A 15,249-nucleotide genomic window follows, 5' to 3' on the forward strand; every position below is an offset into this window, starting at 1 on the left:
TTGTTGGTCGCTCGGCAATTCCTGCGGATATGGATTCGCGGAATATTGTTGGTCGCTCGGCAATTCCTGCGGATATGGATTCGCGGAATATTGTTGGTCGCTCGGCAATTCCTGTGGATATGGATTCGCGGAATATTGTTGCGGAGGGTGAGGCGAGGGTGTGCTTTCCTGTCTGTCAAACAACGCATTTGATCTCGGTTGTGGCTGCGGCGCTCCATATCCATCATCTGCAAACGGATTCTCAGCCACACCGTAGTCGGCACTGGATGAGTAGGCATGCGACTGTGGACGAACCCGGGTCGGGACGGGAGGGGGCTGGTCGGGAGCGGCATAGGCTGAGGAAAAGGCGGCGGCGTTGGAGAAGTCATACGGGTTGGGGTTCGTTGGCGCTGGTGGATTTTGCGGCGGTCCCACTTTGCTGGGGGGAGGGCCTGGAGGCGGCGCATAAAGCTCTTCCTCCTCCTTCCGCAGTGGGCTCACGGGTGTAGGGATCGTATTTTGCCGGCGAGGAGGCGAGGAAGAGTACGGTCCGTGGTCGATCGGCGCTGATTGAGGCTGAGATGGTGGCGCGTACACATTCTGGCCTGGGACGTGCTGCGTGAACAAGGGACTCTGTTGAGGCTCTGATTGCGGTTGAGGGCTAGGTGTCGCCATGCCAGTCGCTTTCCGAGCTTGCAGAACTGCTCTCTGATGTTTCGACATGGCGATGTTCAATTGATCATTGGTTTCGATCAGGGTCAGCATCGTGTCGGGGTCGGGCGCGGGATTCTGGGCATTCAGGTATGACTGAATGCTTCGCTGCATCGTTTTCGCGCGATCGGCAAACTCTTTCACGAGATCATTCGCCAATAACTCTGCCTGGGCTGTTGACTGGACTGTCTGAACGAGAAGTCGTGCAGTAGTCTTTGCTTCTTCGATCCGTCCGGCCAACTCATCGGGCGGCGGAAGCGTATCCCGGCGTCTGGGTTGTTGGTGGTGGTGGTAGTTGCCAGAGAAAGCACCAGGTATTTGGGTCTGCTATTGTCGACAACGATCAGTTTCGGCGACCCTTAACCCTAGAAACATCGCGGCTTACCGGAGGACGGAGGGCATTTCGCTTTCCCTTCTCCTTCTTCCACATCTCCATCAGAGGTCCAAGGCTGTCATTTCCGGGCGCTTTCTCGAACTCAAAGTAGTCCAACGTCTCCCTGAGGATCTGCTGTACACTGGTATCTTTCCCTTCCCGCAGGAGCTCTTTCACGGTCGCGACGAATTTGTGGTCGAAGTTCTGGGTAAAGGCATGCGCCGGGTTGTCGGTCAGAATGCGAGTGAGCATGACGGCGTTGTACTGCGCAAACCCTCGTTGGTAGTGTTCTTTACCCAGGTATCGGCGAATGGTCGCAGCCGCCTCTTTGGCCGCCGTAGGACTCGATTCGGCAGCATCAACAATGGCTGGCAGGTGGAGGTATTCTTCGCCGGCGGTATCAGAATTGGGGGCGCCTGATTCGCAGAATGCTGTCTGAACGCTGATATTAGCTGGCGATCCGCGACAATGTGGAAGCTGTAGCATGGACTCACGACTTCGCGAACCAGGACAGCTTCAGGTGAATCGCCCTGTGGCAGTACATAGGTGGTGCTGCTCCCATTTCGCTCGGGGCCTGGCGCAACATCATTATCAGCCTCAGCAACCCTAAACAAGACAAGTATCGCATACTACCGCTCTTCTTCTTGATGTTGCCTAGAAACTTCTTCATCGCGGTGGTTGAGCTCTGACTCGCACCACTTGAACTTCGCGATCGTCGGATGTTGACTGCGGTGTGCGAATATGAATTGCGACAAGATAGACTCGTAGGTCAACCTGCGGCAGCAGGCGGCGTGGAGTATTGTTCTCCGGCGACCCAATCTGCAGACTAAATTATGAGGAAGCTGTCACTGGGTCGGTAGGACAGGCAAAGGACAGGCAAGGGTCAGGCAGGGGAGAGGCAGGGGACGAGTGGCTGATCTCCCACAGAAGCAACTACTGCACGTTCCGGGGTCCCGTCTTCAAGCAGGTTGGAGACAAGTCTTGAAGCCTGGAGGTTGTGTGGAGAAAGGAACAACAGAGAACAAAGAGTGTGAGGGATCAAGGGGATTTGAGTGCTTGGGTGTGTTGTTCTACTTGGCTGGTGGTCTGCTTTGATTCTTGTAAGATGGGCAAAGCGCAGGGCCTCGTCCCTCTCCACAACGCAGTCACCAGCCTTAAGAAGAAGACGATCTCGCCCGGTCAGCCGCGCACTTTGGTTTCTTGGGAGTTCTTGGGGCTACACAACCTCTTCGTCAGCAATCTTCTTCCGACTCCGAGGCGACAACATCTGCTGGTGCCACTACCACACAAGCACTTCCCTCACCAGAACAGTAGTGGAATGCGACGAATTCTTCGTCACCTGCAGATCCTTAATCCTCCGAGCCAAGTCCAACTTGCCGTCCTGTCACCCAATGCTCCTTGCGCGCTACGATGTATGTGGAACGAGGCTGTGTCAGAGAGCCCACATGACTGTTCCTCACAACATGGAAAGTCTATATACTGCCTCTATACGTAAGCAGTGTATCGTCATTCTTGCCACCTTTTGGCCACCCGCCACGATCCACAGACTAGGCAGTTACTGAACCTGGAGGTCTGGGTAATAGGGTCGTTGCAACAAGCGATGTTGCCGTAATGGCAATCTATGTGTGTCATAGCTCTTTCCGTTGGGTCCAGGCTGAAGCATTCAGCAGCACGGAGTATACTGAACAGAAAAAGGCAACTTCAACTTTTCATATGTTTCCCCTCTTCTCATCCTCTACCGTCCCTGACTACCAGGTAAAGCTCTCCTCATTCAACTCCAAATTGCCTAGATGTATCCTGCTCCTCACTGCTGCTCGCACCTCATCTGCCAGTGCACCAGGCCCGCAAACGCTCACCATAACAGCCCCGACCCTCACAGGAATCACCTCGTCCAGCACAGCGCCAGGATCAACCCTCCCTTTGGCAATCTGCATGGTAGGCTTACTCTTGCTATGATTAATCGCTCTCGTCGGTTTGCTGACATGCACTCTGATCATGAGAACTTCTCGCCGGCCTTCCATGTGTAAGATCTCGTTCATCCACGGCTTCACCCACTCCATGCACTCGGTGTCGCGGATCGACCAGACGAGCACAATCTTGCGTGTCGCTACAGTTTGAGCCCGCGCACCTGCCAGGAGGTGTCGGATCTGAATAAGATGATGGGTGATGCCACCGCCGCCCGCGAACATGACCACCGTACCGTAACTGACAAGCGAGTCGTGACCGGCATAGGGACCTTCCAGAAATCCTCGTAATTGAAGCTGACAATTGGGAACAGCACGAGCCTTCTGGTATAGCTGTCTCGTCATTCCAGTTCGTGCGACCATAACTAGCGAGACTGTTGTGGGTGCTTTTGATAGTGAGCTGAAGATTGACTGTCTCTCCAAAGAGTTCGGGGTCGATGGTCTGTGCAATTCGAAATTGTGGCCACAGACTGGGGGTTCCGATTCGACATTGGTCCAGGCGACTGAGAATGGATGCGACATCCAAAGCGAGATCGATGGGAGATATGCATACATGTGACTTCCCGGCCGGATTGTGATACGCCGCGGTAATTGAAAGGTGACACGACATGCATCACCTGGTAACGCCTCAACGATCGCGGTTGTCATGCCGCCTGACCGGGAGTAATTGAGATATGCGATGGTACCCAAGCGCCAAAGTCTTTCCGCCAATAAAAGCAACACCGCAGTCAAGATTGACGGGTAGGCCGGTAGACGCATAATGTCGAGATGGACATATACCCCGAGCAGGGCAAAGAATGCCAGCCATTGGTGAAAGTGAAGAAACGTCTCGTAAAAGGCGTGTCGAATGGGTGACAATGAATGCAGTGGCAACAAGACTATCGCAACCAAGCCTAAGAGGCCGTAGTCGAGAAAAGGAGCGCCTTTGAAAATCCTGAACGTTGCCTGGTTTCCTTTGGCCAATTTATATGCAGCCAGCCACGCGAAGAAGTGGATGGCCGATAATGCGGCGACCAATCTGCCGATCCAGCGGTGGAAAAGATTGAATGTGTCGAAGCTGACTCTGAGAATCGGTATTATGAGGTTGTTCCTCGCAGCGAGCACGATAAGAGGAATCATGTTGACGGTGGCCAGGATGCCGCTTCGTCCACGTAGCTCCGCGTACAACGCCCCCTTCTGCGGGTTGCCCCAATCGAGGAGAAGACAGTAGATCAAATTGGTGATCGCATAAATGAACAGGAGCAATGAGTGGATACGGCTTGGCAGGGTGCCATAGTTGACCGCGCCGGATAGTTGGAACTCGCGGTTGTGTCTTTTCTTCCAGAGCGGTGCGTAGATGATATGCTTCTTCAGCCAACTCCAGATCCTGAAGTGATCGACGCCGTAGTAGTTCTGTTGAGAGGGCTTTTCTGTCGTCATGCAGTAGATGTTCCGGATGTAAGATACAAACAGCTGGGACAGTCGCAGAGCAAACACAATCGTGAGTGCGGCGATGATCGAAAGCCACAACATTTTGACCAGCTGAGCATCCATTTCCAGATTGACTCCGTTCAAACCGGTGTAGAAGGGAGAGACAGTGGGAGGGTTGCCACCTGCTACTGCAAGGTTGGAGATAGGAATGGTGGGCTTGGTACCGTTGAAAGAGCTCCGAGCAGCCCGGAGACTTATATTCCCATCAGCTAGATCCCGTCTGGCATGATGACCCGGTTGCGAGTTGATATGGTTGTTTGCATGGTTTTGGAATGCTTCAGACACTGTGTCGAGCACGTTTGAAAATAAACGGCCAATTTTGTCCATTTTTTTTTTTTTTTTTCAGTTTGATATGGTCCAGGTGTATGGGCCCAACTTTCGGGATGGAATGTTTGCGTAGGGCCTGGGAGTGAGAAGATAGTATGGGTCTTTTGTCTTGGGTCAATGAAATTATGTGAAAGAAGGTTAAGCAGTTGTGTCTCAACTGGTGAAAAACCAGCATAACAAAAGCAGTTCTTTGGAGTTCCACAATTACCTTGTCTTGAAGTATGAAAGAGCGAAAGAAACAACACAAAAGGACAGAGAAAGACAATCAGCTGGTTTTGGATACTCGTGACCATGGTGTCTCAATCACAGGTATCTCTTGACGTTTAAATAACTGCCTCAATAACACTGCGGCCCACATGACTTTCTGAATAACGCCGGCTGGCAACAGTATGGAAGTGAAGCATGTCGCTCAATAAAGGAGTGCTTATTGAGCGGTATTGAGCAGTATCAGGCAGGCGATCCTAGATATGTTGTTTCTCACTGTTGATGTCACGGCAAGCAGACGTGGCCAAAAAAAAAAGCTTTGTAGCGTGGACAATTAGAAGACAGCAGCACTTAGGCCATCGTGAACAGAAGAGCCGACTTCATCTCTTGATGTTTGACCACTATGCTGCAGGAGAGAGAGTCCCTTTGGTAGCCCACGAACTGACTGACGGTTGGAACATGTCGGAAATTGACACGGGTGCTGGCAGAATCCCCTCCTTTGAGGAAAACCATGATATCCAGGTGTGGAGTTGTGCCAAGCGTACGCAGTGCGGCGAAACTGGTCGAGAATGTCTTGTTGACAACAAACAGCTCTCAGAGAGCTTGGATTCATGATAAATGGAGACAAATGGGCTCACTGGCACCAGAAGTGCGCAGAGATGACGCTGCAGGTTACAGTGAAAATGTCCAAAGAAGTGCCGGCAAACTTTCTATATTTTAAATGACGCAAAAATTCTTCCCGATGACAGTCTTTTGACCTTTCCTCGCGCCTGAAATGAATGGCAATCTTGGGCAGTCTAGCAAAACCGTCTCAGTCCATCTAAAGAAAGAAAAAGATCATCATCGCCCCATCCATCCTCCATCAACAGTCAAAACTTCTCCACTGACATAACGGCTCGCGTCACTCGCCAGGAAGACCACAGCGCCCTTGAAATCCTCGGGTGTCCCCCATCGTCCCGCGGGGATCCTTTCGAGAATCTGCCTCGCGCGTGTCTCATTCGCAATCAATGCCTCATTCATGTCCGTGTCGATGTACCCCGGCGCAATGGCGTTGACATTGATCCCTTCCTTTGCCCACTCGTTGCTGAGCGCTTTCGTGAGTTGAGCCACGCCGCCTTTGGACGCGGCGTACGCCGGCACGGTGATCCCGCCTTGGAACGTCAAGAGAGAGGCCACGTTGATGATGGCTCCTCGTGACTGCGAGTGTGAGGGCGGTGCGGGTTTTGACAAGAGATAGGCGCCAAAGTCGCGGCATAGTGTGAACACCGTCGTAAGGTTGACTTGTAGCACAGTGTTCCAGTCGTCAAGAGGGAATTGGTGCGCGGGATGTCGTTTCTGAATCCCTGCGCACGTCACTAGAATGTGCATGTCATGGCCAGCCTTCACGAGGTCCGGGATGGTCTTCGATACGGATTCCTGGTCGGACAGGTCTGCCGTGGCTATCGTGGCCTTTCGTCCGAGTTGTTGGATTTGATTATATGTTTTCTTGTTGCTTTCATCGCGCTATTCGAGCATCTGATAGTCAGCGTATTGCACAGGCTGGGCCAACATTCTCAAGGACGCCCTCGATCTAATCCGCCGTCGCTGGCTTTCTGTCTCTCACTCTCTCACCTGAATGAGAATGATATCTGCACCAGCCTCGGCCAAAGCAATCGCCATGGCTGCGCCTATACCTCGACTCGCGCCCGTTATGACGGCTGTCTTGCCGGAAAGCGAGAACATCTTCGCTAATGCCTCCATCTCTCTCTCTCTTTTAGGGGTTGCTTTTTTAGAATAGAATTTAAAAAGCCCTATTTCTTGTTTGTGCTTTTCTCGCAACGATTCTTCCCCCAATACTTTCTCAGCAGGAACCTGAGTCAAAGAGATATGCTTCGCTTTTGAAGGATGAAGTGGAATCCTTCCATTTGCGATTTTCACTTCCCAGCAGCCTCAGGCTTCATACGACAAAACAAGTAATTCACGGCGATGAGACCGGCCTTTTGCAGGTGTGAAATTGACTCGGCAAATGAAACTTCGGTAGATCAATTGCCGACATGAGGGGTAGGGACTCGTTTGCCCCTGACGTCCCTCTAGCCCCTCCAGCCTCGTGCGGCATCGGCGAGAACGACGAAATCAAATATGGAGTCCCCTACAGAGAACAAGCCAAAAAGAGGAAATTTTATCCTTGTCTTATTAAACGCATGTACGTATTATCATGCCTATTAAGTCGGTATTCTCATAATAATCATGGTTCTCCTGGCTCATCCACATCTTGTCCGCCTGGCCATTTGCTCACACTCCGTCTGGCACTTCCGTTCACAACAAGATCGAGACTGCCGTGGCCTCAGGGTCCATCACATCATAGGGCTTCGTCTGATCATCCATATCTTTGCTGTTCTGCTTGAAGACTCCAGCCAGATCCATCAAATCAGCATATAGCTGCGCAGCTGCGGCAGCAAGTTGAATCTGCTTGTTCAACGAAGCAAGCTTGGCTGTGGAAAGGGCAAAATTGAGCATGTTCTGTTCCTCAGCCACTCTGTAGCTGAGGAGATAGGGGATGTGAGACGCCAAAAGCCATTCACGTGCGTGCTTGATCGGATACGCAGCAAGCAAGTCTTCCTCCTTATATGTCTTGAGTGCATCGAGAGTGGTCGGCAGCGGCGAGAATAGAGCCGAAGGCTTGCTTATAACGAACGTTTGGTAATAGCTTTGGAGATAGTTGATGGCGGTATGCTGCGGCGAGGCGATATGGATGCACATTGTGACAGCATCGACCAGGCTGTCGATAGTCTTGATCTGTGGGAACGACTTCATCTGTCCTCCATCGTCGGCCTGCATCTCCTTGGTCCAGTCCCCAATCTCCTTATCCTGCTCAACCTGCTCATCGGAGTGGAAGTCGATGGCTAGAACAGCTGAAACAAATTTGCGGAGGATCTGCCACATGAGATTCATATTTCGCGCATATGCATAGTTGTGGAACTTCGGGTTGCTAGCCAGTTCACTGGGAGGGAAGCCTCTCGTCGTCAGGTCTTTCGGCACATATCTTCCGGTCCAATCGAAGCGCTGGTACGCATCTTTGACAAATGAATAGAGTTGAGGGTCCGTGACTCCCACGATCTTGGTGATAATGTTCGGAACAAGGGTAGACCGAGCCGCCGCGTTGACTGACAAAGTCTTGAGCCAATGAGGCTGAAGGAGACGATACACCGGATGATCTATCGAGAATGCTCGATGAGCTGCCACAATGGTAACTTCCTCCACCAGGTGAGTATCCACCAAGTGCACTGTGACTTCGTGTCTGAGCCAGTCAGATACCTGAGCGCATGTCTTTGCGTACCGCCACGGCCAATCGTCTTTCGATTCTGGGCTAGATGGACTCGATCTCTTGTTGAAGATGACCACCGAGTCCGCAAGGCTGCCCTTGTAATCAACTGCTATTGCCAGTGGGTGGAGGATCCCTGTGTCTGTGAGTTGAAAGAGAGTCACCGAAGCGCACAGACGTCTCATTCCGTCATTGGAAATCAAGTCTGCATGCTGACCTGCCCCGACAGCGTCTCGGAAATAACTGCAGTCCTGGATGTAGAAGGAGTCAGGGTTCCCATCAGACAAAAGACTATGCATTTCAGTGTTTGACTGGGCGAGATCGGTAAACCCTTTGAGCCACTCAGGCGAAGCCTTTTGGATGGTGGTTGGGTTTGTGCCAACAAATTGCTGTTGGGCAAAGACGGCATCGGTCCACCAGTCGGAGCGATTGCCAACGTTCTCCTCGTCAAAAATGTCCTCCTTTTTCTTGTGGAGCTCATTATTGCGTGCTTCGATGGCATCAACCGTTGGACCCTCTGGATGGTCATGGATAAAGTCAAGGATGGTGTCCGGAATGAGAGTGCCGACGAGGGTACCTGTATCGAGGAGCCTCATGAAATCGAAGATGTTGAGCAAGTTGACTTGGTCCACCTTGGGGATGATGTCGAGATGCGGGGGGTAATTGTCACTCCCTGGCTTCTGAAACGTGTAGAGCTCCGTTGGTTTGACAGCGAGACCCAGTGGGACGCTAGTTTCAAACCCAGCTACGTCAAAAAAGGATTCAAATCTGTGCGCTTTCAGTATTTTACGTCCTTGAGCAGAGATGGGATATCCCGAAATACCTTGTCTCGATTCGCTTCATCATTTGGGTCAAAGCCAACTTGGTACCTCGATAGGTACCAGCCTGGAGTGGAGGAGGCTTCCCGACATTTTTTGGAGGGGTAATCTTTTTGTTGGTATCGGCAGCAGAGATGTCTCTTGGGACAATTGACTGTTTCAGCAGCTCCGAATTAAAGGCCCCCTCGTCCCAACCAGTCTTCAATGGGATTGAAGTGACAGTATTCACTGGTGTCTGCATATTCCCCATGATAGGCGACGACGATGATTCTGAATGCTCCCTCTTACAAATGCAGGATAGAGAATGAAAGAAATTTTGGACTCCCCGGATGCCTCTGTGGACGAGAGCTTTAAATGCATCTTGAGTGCAGGTGAACGGAGGTCTGTGCCGTTGGTGGCGTTCTGTTCCAGACCTGGAGACGGGAAGACAGGACCGTGAGGTTCGAGGAGCGGGAGCAGAGGTGCTAAGGCCGACCCGAGAGTTCTGAGAGTTGCGAGATTTGAGCGACGTAAAAGAGGCTGGAGACGAGCCATGAGAGCCGTGAGAGGCGTGAGAGTTGGACGAGTCCAGCCGCAGCTGAGGCTGCACCTGTGATTCGCTCATTTGCGAACCCACATTCAGCAGAGACGCTACTCAGGCCTGGACACGAACTCTACACGAACTTCTCACCTCTGGTTCAGCTCCACAAAATTGCGTCGCCTTACCACGGTGAGTAACTGTCGTGATTCTCGTTTGCTGAGCTGAATCAAGTTGGCAAAGTCGGGTGTGGCAATGCCTGTCACTTTCCCATTAGACTTTCCGGGTAAGTGCTGTTCACATGTCGACGGTCAACTGATTGCGCCTTCCACAGGTTCTCGACCATCAACGAACGACCTAGAACTCAGACCAACAGTCGCTGCTGTGCGACGTCTTCTCCCACATCCTTTCCTTTCAAACCCTTTCCAGGGCTGAGGTGACGAGATGTGTGTCCAGAAGTTCCTGTGTAACAACCGCAGCTAGGCACCACTGACTGGTCGCGAGAAGTCATACATGACAAGTCGCTCTTCTCGTTTGTCTGAGGGCAACAAATAAATCTCTATTGGATGATATCGGTCGCCTGGTCTCACTTCCCATGCCTCGCTCGATGGTCAGCAATGTCACGGGGTTGGCATAGAGGCACGGACAGCGAGCCCCAGGAATCACGAGAAGTTTTGACATTTTCACTGTAGGACGAAAACCTCATTCTCCGGACGTCATCTTGGCAGGTACGCCTCTTTCTAAAAGCAGGGAGGTGGGACAGGGGGACTTCCACGCATGGTGCCTTGGTGGTTGATCGCTCAGGTGGCACAAAGGCCTTGGCCTGCTAGACTCGCCTGCGCTCCTACCGACGTCGATACAGCCCTAGGACAGGCAAACGGATGATGCATCCATACGTGGCCTCTTGAGCAAGATGTTGTGCCATTACCCATGGTGTTCATGAAACTGTCCTTGAGTCGATCAGAATGTGATGCCATCTCATACTTGAGCACGGTGAGCCAGGAGGAAGTCACGCCCGATTTTCTGTTGCCTCTAGCGGTACAACAGCCTTCTACAACTTGTGCCAAACTAAACCTAGGCATCCAAGACTTAGCTGTGTTTTCAGAATAAGCCCTGCTTGGCCTCTCACCAAATCCACCTCTCAATGGCACTCGAATACGAGGGCTGTGAATGAAAAATTGCTACTTGAAGCGCCGACAACCTGAGACTTTGCCCTTTCGATTCTGCCAGTGCCGCGGCAGCTGAAGTTCTATAAATGCTGCCCTTTCTGACCCTTCGATTATGCAAAACAATCTTCTTTCTCACCTCCGTTTTCAGGCTTCTCATACACGTCCTCGTCTATCAGACAAGCCACAATGACTATCCCCCACTACGGCGTATGGAAAGGTATACCCGTTGCATACCGTGTTGATCCGCCGAACGACCCAAGTCCTCATATCAACCTTGTCTTCACAGACGACAAGAACGGAACGACCGAGCGGAAGGCAGCGATCAATGTCAAATCTCAGAGCACACCAAACGAACTTGTCTACTGGTTCGACCATGATTTCTCTCACCCCCTTACTCGGGACCTCGAACGTCTAGGGCTCGGCTTCCGCCACATTACAGCCAATGACCTCAGCACGAGGGACCTTGCCCTCGACTATGATCGGACTGACAACCTGCTCCATATGCCCGACGGCAGGATCTTGCCATTTACCGAAAGCGGACCCGACAACGACATCCTCGATCAACTCATACCCATACTCGACGGCGCTATCGAAAAACAGGCAAAAATCTATCTCTATGGCTCGTCCTTTGGCTCTGGAATTCATGACGTGCATATGAACCAAGGCAGTGTTGGCTTTCCAAATGGCGTCGGACAGGATGGAGCCTTCTTCCTGCGATTTCCAGACGGCCATTGGGAAGCGGTGTTTCTGGCCTTCGCTTCACAGCGAATTCCAACCAATGACCGAAATGGGCAACCCTTGTCTGGCAGCCCATCCTTGGAAAGAATCATCAAGGCTTCAGGACGTGCTCGTCTTTGATGGGTGACCTCCCGCTCACACGCAGTGCTGGCAGGACATACGAGCTCCTAAGATGATGGCAGATGTTAAGTAGGGTGCCTTTGAAGGAACTGGTGCACAGCATTCTGACTGCACTCAGTCTGAGGAGAAGATATGAATAGTGCTGTATGTTTATTGAAATAGCTTTGATGAATGTCCCATATGGTAAGGGAGAGGTGAGTCCCAGGGGCTGTCTCTGCAATACTTTTTTTTTTCAACCAAACTGCTTGGGCAGTTCCTGGTGTTGGGAGGTGAAGAGCCTTTCACGCTGCTTCGGCATTTAGTCATGTTTGGTTCTGGGTGGGAATGGATCTCGTGGTGGGGAGCAGGTTGTTGGTATACGTATTTAGGCAGTGGTCAAGATACTCTCCACAGATCTTGATATTGGTTTTAGGTTTTCCTCTGCGTCCCACCCGCATCTATGTCAACCGTGGAGAGTTGAGCATTTCGGAGCCTACATCAAGCTTTCAGTTCCGTGCTTCAATCCGCCTATGCCAACCTTGCGTTCCAAGACATAAACTGCGGGGCACGGATAGACTCTTCTCACAAAGCCGCAACGAGGACAAGGCTGGTGATATTCTGACGACACTACCCTCTATCACACATGTGACCCGAGACCCGATCAGCAGCGCTTGCAGTCTATATTTCATCGTCGCAAAGTTTTCCTTGCCGAAGGGACTGAAGAACGGAACGGAGGCAGGGTGTTATTGGAGTGACCACTTGAACCCCTTCCAGTATCCGCACCAACTTTCTCGCTGGAGATAGGACTGGAGAGGGGGCCATAGTTGGCTCTATATGTTGACTGTGTTTTACCGCCAGCTTTCAAAAAACCCACCATTGCACAGCGGAGGGTTTCTTAGGTCGAGGTCAACCTTGAAGTAAGTTTCTGCCTTTTATTCAAAGGCTGGAGGGGGATTACTTTTTGTGGATTTTCCTTTTTACCCTTTTTTGTGTGGCAGTGGCAAAGGCAATTGTATCTAGTTAGCGCCAGACCCATCTCCAACGCGTCCATGGCACAGCCCAGTTCGATTTGTCGAATGTTACCTACCTGCCTGCTTAGGCAGAGAACCTGCCACCCCCTTCTCCTCGATATTTTTGGGGGATTGTGCTGGAATTCGGGCTTCGGGAGTTGCGAGCTAGAGAAGAAGGCAGGGAAGTCAAGTTTCAGTGAATATGAGCAGCTCGCCGCCTGCTCAAAGAATGTTCCGTCCGTCAAGGCCGTTATCACGACGAGAAACAGTACTTAATTGACGTTCCTCCCATCTCGACACCGGCCGTTCTCCCGAGATCATATTTCACCCAGTCACCGACTCAAAATGTTTCAATTCTGTTCGAAATCTTACCGCAACTTGTCCGCCGACAATGCCGTTCCCCTTCCTGCCGTTGAAAAGACTACCACCCTGGGTAGCCTTCCTGGCATAGCACCTCATTCAAGACGTGGCAATCGTCAAAAAAATTGTGCCAAGAGTCTTCAATGCCGCAAATTGTCGCCGTTCCAGTCCTATCGGGTCAGAAATGTCAATGACAGAAAACGCAGAAATGCTAGCTCAAATAGAGGAGACATTTAAGCGACTCTCCAATCACACTCACTCCTACACCGGTCTCTCAGCCACGAAAGCTTATTACAGCAAAGCGACTCGCCCGAAAGCCAGCAAATGCCGCCTCATCAGCGCTGCCATTTCTTCAGTTCCCAACCGAAGTCTGACTCCAAATCTATGGCTATTTCCTCTTGATCCCTCCAAAGAAAGTACACTTTCTGTGTAAACTAGGAGAGGAAGAGGAAAGATTGAACATCCTGTTGGCAAGAAAGGACCTCAGGCGTCTGTCATCAGATCAGTAGAGAATGAGATCCGCTCTTTTTCTCGACGAGCACCATCACCGTGCGAAAGCCGCTTCCAGACTGGGATTGGGTCTTGGTTCCCAGTATCCAGAGCTCTGGGGAAATGCAGCACAGAGGCACTGAAATGGTTCAAGAATTTTCTCAAATTCACCGCCCCGGATCTGTACTATTCGAAACTGTTTTCCTTGAGAGACTGCCTCAATACAACCTGAACCACATCCGAAAGCTGCATTATGCTATCAGATGCTATCAGAGGATCCCGCGTGGACTGTATGGACCTAGACGACTTAAAACATTTTACAAGGGTGATTCAGGGACCCAAAGGAGAAGCTCTCCAGGTGCTGGAAGAGGTTACAGTGTCCCGCAACACGTTGGACCTCATATCTGGTCTACACACATTGGAAGAGGTTTGGGAAAAGTGCAGTGGAGGATCCAGGAAATGGGATGCCATCCGCAACTTCTTCCAGCCAGAAGATGGACCTGGATGCTTCCAAACTGGGACGATCGTTAACGAATGCGGCGCGACAGCACGATCTTGAATCCTACCGATCCACAACATCTGTTCGCACGAGACTTAATCTATGAGCTCCAATTGATCTTTTGCAAGTCGAAACGATCGTCATCAGCAGAACGCTGAGTGGCTAGAGCTACCAGTGATACAGCCGTTGCCTTGAGTCTGTCTTCGGATGAGAAAATGGTTGCAGGAAGAGGGAATGAGGCTCGCTCGCATGATGCAAGCAACCCGGGAATATGCATTCGAATATCAAGGAGTCATAGTCGGAGCCCGCTGCAATAAAAAATGGTTGGCATGTGACGAAGCATTTTCCAGTTATCATCCAGGAATGAGAGCCCGTAGAAGCAATGAGGTGAAATATCTAGTCTAGATGTAGTTCTTCAACAGATCTCATGGAAGACTGAGATAAAAGTGAATTCAACAATTAGCAGTACGCAAGTGCAAGAATACTGAGGATTCGCGCAAAAGTCCTGAGGACATCCTTCTTTGACACTCTTTAAACCTCCTCCCTCTTCCCCCCTCTCATCAGTTTCTATCTCTTTCTCTTCGAGCTTTTTCTCACACTTGCGGTGTGCCCTCAATCTCACATCGCGTCACGCTGTGACCTTACACCTTGTCGAGTCTCTCTTGTAAGTCCTGGCCACTACCACACCCTCCTTTTTCACTATCCCATCCTATCAACCGACAGCACCGTCCTCAAAATGCCCAAAATCGAGACACCCACTGCTCCCCAAAAAAGGCGCCAGAGGATTCCCTTATTCGCGGGTGCCTCTAACGCCCAACACACCATCGGTGTCAGACTCCTCACAATAGCTAGAGACATTGGTAGAGGTGCAGGGAAACCCGACTGATCAAATCTTGCCAACAGCCTTGGGGATCGACCATTTGCTTTCCAGGATCTGCCTGCTAGGATCTGCTTTCAGGTCTATACAAACTTCGTTTCCTTCCCACCGGTGGCAGCCAACGACGAAGACAAGGCCGAGAGGTCGAAGATCGTCAGGACGACGTGTTCACTTCAGTTTGTCTGTCGCCAAATCAAGGAGGAATGATCCCCCATCTTTTACTCGACGAGCACAATCGCGGTACATGGACTTTCTAAGACGGCTCTCAACAAATTTCCCCCTGACGTGCAGAGGCTTCTGCCTTTTGAACGGGATTTTGTCAGGGTCGTGGCAAGAGGCAAACT

At 51.2% G+C, this 15,249-nt stretch overlaps 5 protein-coding genes across 5 annotated transcripts; 1 reads left to right on the top strand and 4 right to left on the bottom strand.

The window, feature by feature from the left end:
* Positions 1 to 241: 241 nt before the first annotated feature.
* Positions 242 to 1,733, bottom strand: Z519_11255 (uncharacterized protein; the record flags this gene model as incomplete). Its single annotated transcript, XM_016768967.1, has 5 exons — positions 242 to 262; positions 295 to 1,014; positions 1,064 to 1,498; positions 1,558 to 1,637; positions 1,694 to 1,733. The coding sequence occupies 5 exons, from the start codon at positions 1,731 to 1,733 to the stop codon at positions 242 to 244; spliced, it is 1,296 nt and encodes a 431-aa protein (XP_016614813.1).
* Positions 1,734 to 2,811: 1,078 nt separating this feature from the next.
* Positions 2,812 to 4,824, bottom strand: Z519_11256 (uncharacterized protein; the record flags this gene model as incomplete). Its single annotated transcript, XM_016768968.1, has 1 exon — positions 2,812 to 4,824. The coding sequence occupies one exon, from the start codon at positions 4,822 to 4,824 to the stop codon at positions 2,812 to 2,814; it is 2,013 nt and encodes a 670-aa protein (XP_016614814.1).
* A 1,044-nt stretch (positions 4,825 to 5,868) lies between these two features.
* Z519_11257 (2-deoxy-D-gluconate 3-dehydrogenase) lies at positions 5,869 to 6,750 on the bottom strand (the record flags this gene model as incomplete). Its single annotated transcript, XM_016768969.1, has 2 exons — positions 5,869 to 6,531; positions 6,640 to 6,750. 2 exons carry the CDS (start codon positions 6,748 to 6,750, stop codon positions 5,869 to 5,871), a joined length of 774 nt encoding a protein of 257 aa, XP_016614815.1.
* Positions 6,751 to 7,323: 573 nt separating this feature from the next.
* Positions 7,324 to 9,397, bottom strand: Z519_11258 (uncharacterized protein; the record flags this gene model as incomplete). The annotated part of the gene is made up of 2 exons (XM_016768970.1): positions 7,324 to 9,097; positions 9,153 to 9,397. 2 exons carry the CDS (start codon positions 9,395 to 9,397, stop codon positions 7,324 to 7,326), a joined length of 2,019 nt encoding a protein of 672 aa, XP_016614816.1.
* A 1,622-nt stretch (positions 9,398 to 11,019) lies between these two features.
* Positions 11,020 to 11,691, top strand: Z519_11259 (uncharacterized protein; the record flags this gene model as incomplete). The annotated part of the gene is made up of 1 exon (XM_016768971.1): positions 11,020 to 11,691. The coding sequence occupies one exon, from the start codon at positions 11,020 to 11,022 to the stop codon at positions 11,689 to 11,691; it is 672 nt and encodes a 223-aa protein (XP_016614817.1).
* Between the last annotated feature and the right edge of the window lie 3,558 nt (positions 11,692 to 15,249).

The sequence above is a fragment of the Cladophialophora bantiana genome, assembly GCF_000835475.1.
Source record: "Cladophialophora bantiana CBS 173.52 unplaced genomic scaffold supercont1.21, whole genome shotgun sequence".
In the NCBI taxonomy this organism is placed as follows: domain Eukaryota; kingdom Fungi; phylum Ascomycota; class Eurotiomycetes; order Chaetothyriales; family Herpotrichiellaceae; genus Cladophialophora; species Cladophialophora bantiana.